Below are 8,211 nucleotides of genomic sequence, written 5' to 3' on the forward strand. Positions count from 1 at the left end.
AACCAGTTTGTGGCATATCTGCACAATGCTGTACAGAACCTATAATTCCAACATGCAGCTTATTAAAGGGACATGCGAAACAAACAATAACATGTACAAAATGTTATAATAATGGCTTGTTTATTGATAGATATATTGGCATATGTATGTCAACAGTTAAAATATTCCTTGCTCGGCTTTGTTTTAAATGTAGTGCTGATGCTACAGTTTTTCATGTTTTTCATCAACATAACTGAGCTCAATTATCACAGCAAAAGCAGACTTTTGGAAAGTAAACGTTCCCTATACCAGTGCAATGTGGTGCTGATAGGTTGGAATCAATAAGAACCCGGGGTCTCCGCACATGGCAATACTTAGTGCTAATTGGTTGAAACAGTTAATTCATGACACTACAGGCAGTGCAGATCAACCATACACTGCTCATATGTTAACAAGAGTACAGTTCTGTGTTCTGCTGCACCGACAACACTCCCACTTCCCGCCTTCTTAGGCACCAAAATAAATAAATAAATTTAAAAAATCTGATGCACCAAGCATGTAAAATGTACCTGCCCCAGTCCTAAGAGATTTCAGTATATCATAATGAGCTACATTGGTAAATACGGAGTCATCCTTTTTTATCAGTCAGCATTTATTTCGACATTTTTTAGTCATTCAGGTACATAATTATACCTAAATGTTTATTATTAAACAAATGTGAGCTTTAAATTATTAGTAAATACACACGTTTGTATATGAAATCTGAACATGAATCCCTTTTTTAATATAACCAAGTTGGGTTAATTGAATCCCTGGTCTGATTTAAAAGACAGATTGTAAGATCCGGTCATTTTGTGTGCAAAACCATTTGACAATACCTACTTTTACTGAACTACCTAAATCCCTGAGGCACCTGCTCTTCTTCCCTTCTACTGAATTGGACTGGTTTTTAAGTACTTCAGCAGACCCATTTAGAGAGAAAGGAATAACATTGGATTGCCTGCTACGCTGGTCTGCAAGCATTATAACCATCTGAAATGTGTTTATTGTTATGTCTTTAAGCGGCAGACCTCCACTGATGCTAAGCCTTTTGTTTTTCAGCCTGTGTAAATAACAGCAAACTGAAATAGCTTAAAAGCACACAACGGTGAAAGTAGCATGATTCACGATAGCTCAGTCCATGCTGATGCAGCACTACAGTACTTTTATGACAGCGACTGTCAACAACAGATACACCTGAACAAAAATATACATTTGATATATTTATGAAGCAATTGTGTGCATTTTGCATGCTTTTTAAGTACGTGATTAATATTCCCTTACGAAAATAACCTATAGGCTTCTATAGATCTATCGGCCAAATGTCCCAATTCTCTATAGGCTACCTATAGGTTTCTATTGCCTATAAGGCCAAATTTCCCAATTCTCTATAAAAACCTATAGGTTCAATACAATAGCCCTATAGGTCTTCTATAGAATTCTATAGAAGTATTGTATGTATTTTCATAAGGGTTAACAAACATAGACAAGTGTTTTCCCCAACAAAAAGATAATGACATCATAATTCAAAAGGCTGACAGGGATGTGTATTTGTACAAAAGCTGAGCAGCGTTTTAAAACCAGGCAAAATAAATCTGAAAAAAAAAGCATTTAAACGAGATTATAAAAATGCAAACAATATTCATTAAATATTTTGCACAATGCATAATAACTTGTTTATGATACTAAAAATGGACAGCCAGTGGATAAATAATTGTAAACAATGAGCTTCGTTTTTTTATTTCAACATTTTTTGGAATAATTTATGGACATAATGTACCGTAAATGTTTATTATTAAATGAATGGGAGTTTAAATTATTAGCAAGTAGACAAGAAAAAGTAAAATCAGGCTTATGTGATTTTGAAATGCCATTTGCTAGAGGTACTATTACTTAATCAAAGTTAAAAAAATAAAAGATTTTTGGTGGGAATTGAACTTGAACTCTTTCATGGCTCCCGTGGCAAGATGAACCTGATAACTTCTTATTTAATTTTTAATAATGGTCTGATACTTCTCTTTTTCCTTACATTTATCTAAGAGGTTTTTGGTAGTAATAAAACATCTTCATCTCTCTTGACCGCCATTCCCACCATTCCCATAATAAACAACGTTTTTTTATAAAATGTTAAAACATAGTATAATTGTGTATATGAAAAAGTGGAGGGACAAAATATATAGATTGTCCCCCTTATATTCAAAGTGGGGTGGGCACATGCCCCTTCTGCCCCATGGGTTAGGCGCCTATAGGCCTTTTTTCCATCCAACTTTTAAGCTCGGTAAAACTTATGCGAATTAGAAAAATATATGCGACAAACACTATGTAAAAGGATTTAAGTCGACTTTTAAGAAGTTTTTAACTCGCATGACACGCTCGCTCTCTAGAGGTGGTTTTATTTTTTACTCGCAGTGACATTTTATTCGACACTTGCATGTAAAAGGTAATAAGCGCCCTTCTTCGTCATTCTAGTGACGTCACATTGTTTAATGCACATGCTCTGATGATAAAAACAAGTTGGCAGACGTGGAGTAAATAAGAAACACAATTATTTTTACAATTACTGAACGATTATGATGATGTCTCTGCACTTGATTTGTTTAGGTTTTATGTTCAAAGGTTCTACCCATTCATTTCAATTAAAAATAAAGAAATTACCCCCCCCCCCCAAAATAAACAGTCTATTAAAAAAATGCTATTTTATTTAATAAAATTCTGGCAAAAAAACAAGCTAAGAACATAAGAGCAAGAAACATTTTAGCTCTTTAGCAGCTGGCTCTTTGCCTGCAATGTGTAAATGAGAGAACTGTCAGTATTATTTTGTATCATTTCGGATGTACGCAATTGTAGCAGGGTGGTAAGAAAGCCCTGCTCATGAAAAGTGGGCGGGGCAAAGCCCGGCTGTTTAAATGTATTGTTTATTTATTTTTAGAACGGGGTCTCCCCCTCCGCCCGTGTTATTTTGTATTTCTGTATTATGATTTATTTATTGTATTTATGACGGTGTGTTATTGTTTATTTGTGATTTTTATTGTATATATGTATAAATGTGTTCTGGCAGAGGCGAGGTTGGGTGCTCGTCCTCTGCCAGGAATAATTCAAAACCTTGTGCAGAAGGTGGCCATCTCCCGAATTAATTAAGTGATTAATTTGTTGCTAAATCAGGAGATGGTCACCTGCATATAAACCTGCAGTGCTCTCAGTTCCGGGTGGGTGTTTGGAGGAGGAACGGGAGCGAGAGAGGAGAAAGAGAAATGAAAGTAACAAAACGGTATAGGATCAGTGAAGGCGCTTGCCCAGCCTGACCTGGGTTTTGTTGTGTTTTGTGTTTGAGATTTGTTTTTGTTTGAGCTTTTGTTTTGGCTCTGGGAGCAATGTTTTTGTAAAACCTTTTATTTTATTTTTGTATTTTTATAAACAGCACACCACGCGTCTCTTTTTGCCCTGCAGTACTACCTTTGTTTTTTTTCTGTTCCTGCATCTGGCCTGACGTCACCACTCGACCATCCTGTCACAGCAATAATAACACAAACTGAGAAAAAATAGCTGATTTGGCGCCACTCGTCTCCTCACGTCTCCACTGGTGCACCACGCAGTGGTTTGAAACCTAGTCTCCTGAAACCAAGTTCCAAGCAACAAAGTGGCTCTGTGTTCCCTTAAATGTGTACTACAGAAACTTGATTGTTAATAAGAATGAAAATAAAAAACATACTGAATATCAACACTTAGATTTTCTTATTTAATTATTATTTGTTTATTTAGCAGATGCCTTTATCCAAGGCAGCTTATAGAGACTAGGGTGTGTGAACGATGCATCACCTGCAGAGTCACTCACAACATCTCACCCAAAAGACAGAGCGCAAGAATTTTAAATGACTTACTCAGAGTCACACAAGTCAAGGCCTGAGCTGGGATTTGAACTGGAGACCTCCTGCTTAGATGCCCTTTTCTTTAACCACTGGACCACACAGCCTTTTATTCACAATGACATCACGGAACTAAAAGGTGTCAAAAAATGTATCCTTTCTTACTCATACAAAGTGTTTAAAAATTCAACATAATGACTAAAAAAGAGTCTATCCTATATTGTGCCTGTACATGCATGGCATAGACATTACACTAGACTGATTTATCAGTGGTCAGGGGCTCTGTGATGCAAGGCTTGTGCTCAGGTGCCTGTAATCTTTCTTGCTGCTGTTGCCTTGAGCTCTGCAGGGCAGGATATTGAACATCAAACATTCCCTTCTGGGTCTGAAAGGTCATGTAAACAGAGCCACTGACTTGCTAATAAATCTTGTTTTCAATGGATTATTCATTAAGCTCCTACATCCCCCTGGATGTTTCAGAGGCAGTACCCCCTCCCCCTCCCCCCAAAGGAAGCATATAAAGCTCAGCACATTTCTTCAGACTCAGAAGTACTGTCCACACAGCACTGCATGCTTCTACCAGCAGCTTCTCCTGAGGATCTCTCTGAGAGGTAATTTGAAAAGGAATGTTTTAATGTATGTGTGCCTTTAATCTCTTGTTATTGTGCTATTGTAAACATGTTATTGGGTCCTGTACCCTGATCCTATGTATCTTTATTATCTGTTTATTGATTTATTTATTTGGCAGACACCTTTATCCAAGGCGACTTACAGGTGTTACAGGGCAGCACAGGGTTACAATGCAAGGTCAATATTTAAATACAGTATAGTTTACAGTAAGTGCAAATTAAATTACTAAAGTACAATATGAAATAAGATGCAAGTTAAGATGACAACTATTTATATCTACAATGACTTAGTCGTAGTGCAATAGTGCAATAATAGTGCATCAGCTGTGCATGTTTTTCATTATATCTATCTATCTATCTATCTATCTATCTATCTATCTATCTATCTATCTATATATATATATATATATATATATATATATATATATATATATATATAGTTGTAATACTAGTATTAATATTGATTAAAATCAAGTATATTCACAAAGCTTAAACTTGTGAGTCATTTAAAGAACGCTAGCTAATCATAGAACTGTTCTAAGCTTCTTTAACAGTCTGAAAAGGTGCACCTTTGCTGCACCCCTAAAACATTGCTGCTCTCTGGCCTATGGAGAAGGGATTTCACAGTTGTTATATATTTATTGGATTAGAAATATTCTGTATAATATCGGTAACGTGCCTTAAGCGATAACTACTTTTTTGTTTTGCTTCCCCAGAAGTTGTGTGTAGTTTTACCCAGATTATGTTTATTTACCCAGTGAGTGCTTAGATTATGGGAGAGCTTGTACAGTTGATGACAGCTCCCAGTGCTGCTTCAGAGAGCAGCAGCAGTCTGTGTAGTTACACAATGACATGAAGTTTATGGATTTGACATGATGTGTGTGCCTGCACTTAAATCTACCTTTAGGGAATGTAAACAAGCTTGACAGCCCACAGGGTCTGGTTTCTGATGAAGTTCATTACACAGCTTGGTAAACTATAGGACACATGTTGTAAATAGTGGACTAACACTTCAGCAAAACTGAACTGATGTTGAGACACAGCTGTTAAAGAGTAATCACTTGCATATTACAATCTCTGTCTTTTTACATGCATTTGGTTTAGGGTTGAATGTCTAACCATTTAAAGATGACATCTCCTTTTAAATGATATTGGTATGCATCCATACATGTATTCCATTGTGCCAACTATACTTCATCATGTACAAAAATTTTAAAAAAGGCATGAATTGGAAAGAGGACAATATATACACTGATTTTACTAATTGCTGCACAAATGTATCCCCTTTTTAAAATAGGAATATCATATTTAAATTATTAACTGAGATGCTTTAGATGATGTGATAATCAAATGTACATTTATACCACCTGTATTTTCCCCATTCTAATCTTCATACTAATATGTTTTTTAATGTATTTATTCACAGGTATTTTGAAGAAGCAGCTATGGAGAAAGAAAACTCATCCTACGTTACAATGTTTACCCTTTCTGGATTAAATGAATCAAGCACAAATAAATACATCTATTTTTCTTTCACTCTCCTGGGTTATCTCTTTATCATTTGTGTTAATTTAATTCTAATTGTAATAATAGCTCTTGAAAAGACACTTCATGAACCCATGTATTTCTTCCTCTGTAATCTGAGTGCTAATGCACTGTATGGAACTGCTGGTTTCTTTCCTAAACTACTGTTTGATTTTCTGTCTGATACGCATGTCATCTCGTATTCTGGGTGCCTGCTACAAATATTTGTCATCTACAGTTTTTCCACATGCGAATTATCAAATTTAACAGTGATGGCCTATGATAGGTATGTGGCAATATGCAGGCCCCTGGAGTACCATGCTATCATGTCGCCTTTGACGACTGGTAAATTAATACTGTTTTCTTGGATTTTTCCACTCTGTTGTTTCTGTGTTGTTACTCTGTTGGCTTTCAGGTTGCCCTTATGTGGCTCCCACATTGAAAAACTATTTTGTGATAACTGGTCAATTGTGAAATTATCTTGTGTAGATACTACTGTTAATAATGTAAATGGATATGTTATAATATGCATATTCTTTGCACATTTCCTCTTTATTTTATTTTCTTACATGAAAATACTCAGAGTGTGCCAGACATCTAGTATAGCAATGAGTAAATGTTTGCAGACCTGTTTGCCACATTTGTTGTCTGTGATCAATTACTCAATTGCCTTGCTTTTTGATGTAATGTACAGTAAATACGGTTCATATGATATTCCACAGGTTTTACACAATCTCCTGTCAGTGGAATTTCTAATCGTCCCTCCTATTTTCAATCCTGTCATTTATGGTTTAAACTTTCAAAAGATCCGGAACAAAGTCACAAGAATGTGCAGCAGAAACAAAGTCATTCACACTTAATAGATTCCAGATGTAGTTGCTACTATCGCCATACATTTATAAGAAATCAAAACTTTTAATTGGATATTGTTTTTTATAATTATACAGGATTATTTAATTTGTAATTGACTCAACAGAATCAGGTAAATTAAATGGACCCGATGCACTTTTTCAACTTCATTGTAAACCTCTTCCTGAACCCTTCTTGGTTTTGTTAATATAAGCTGAAATGCTTATTTATTAAGGGTCACCCATTTCTGAGGGTAGCTTCACATTTTATATAGAAAAATGTATCATCAAAGGAATCAAATGTATTGCAGGCATAAGAGCAGCTTCTTATGTAAAAAAGAATGTAATATTTAATGATTTCAGGGAATGTAATGTATTTTAAACTGAAATAGTTTATATCCATGCTAAGCACAAGTACATTACACGTGTACGAAGCAAATAGATAAATACATTGTTGGTCTTGTGGTTAAAAACAGTAATTCCAGTCAAACCTTCAAAGCAGATTCCTGTACAGGTTAATATGCATGTTTTTATCATTTCAGAAACAATAAAGAGATGTATTAAATAAGCCATAATTCATGACATGATTTATATTTGTATATAATGTTAACACTAATGCACAACCTTGAATATCTTGTTTTTATAATATGGCTTAAATACGATTGAATACATATTTTATGTTATATACTGTATAAATACAATGTGGTATGTATGTATATTAATGTATTTGATGTATAAAATGCATCCTTACAGTAAAAAAAAAAGTGTTACATATTGGACAGGGAAATGTTAAAATGTAATAAAGAATATAATTATTTTTTTACACATTTATTTTGTACACAATACTACTGCGATTCAGATGCTTGAAATCAATATCGCTTCCTTAAACTGTAAGCTTCCTAGACGCCACAGCCCTCTGACACAGTTCAATGAAATCTGGTCCATTGAGCATCACCTACTGAGTAGTGCACATAACATTAGCATTAAAGGAGTGCTATCCAATCAGGTAGAATGACACAACAGAATTATATATATATATATATATATATATATATATATATATATATATATATATATATATATATATATATATTGTATTTAGGATATGCAGATATTTCAAATACACCTCTTCCTGATACCTTATCACTTCATGTCCAATGTTCTTGCTATAATCATACTGTACCATCTAACCCTGAGCACAGAAACTGAATAGATACCTGATAGCAACAGTGTTATTGTACCAGATTGGCTGTGACTTGGACAACCAGGTTAAGCTTTAAACAACCAGGTTAAGGAACACTTTAGGGAGGCTGTGTGGTCCAGTGGTTA

At 34.9% G+C, this 8,211-nt stretch overlaps 1 protein-coding gene across 1 annotated transcript; it reads left to right on the forward strand.

Annotated features, from left to right (window-relative positions):
• The first annotated feature begins 4,407 nt into the window (after window positions 1–4,407).
• Window positions 4,408–7,661, forward strand: LOC131735442 (olfactory receptor 6N1-like). The gene is made up of 2 exons (XM_059021573.1): window positions 4,408–4,492; window positions 5,937–7,661. Exons 1-2 carry the CDS (start codon window positions 4,452–4,454, stop codon window positions 6,892–6,894), a joined length of 999 nt encoding a protein of 332 aa, XP_058877556.1. The 5' UTR covers window positions 4,408–4,451; the 3' UTR covers window positions 6,895–7,661.
• Window positions 7,662–8,211: the final 550 nt, after the last annotated feature.

The sequence above is a fragment of the Acipenser ruthenus genome, unplaced genomic scaffold (assembly GCF_902713425.1).
Source record: "Acipenser ruthenus unplaced genomic scaffold, fAciRut3.2 maternal haplotype, whole genome shotgun sequence".
In the NCBI taxonomy this organism is placed as follows: domain Eukaryota; kingdom Metazoa; phylum Chordata; class Actinopteri; order Acipenseriformes; family Acipenseridae; genus Acipenser; species Acipenser ruthenus.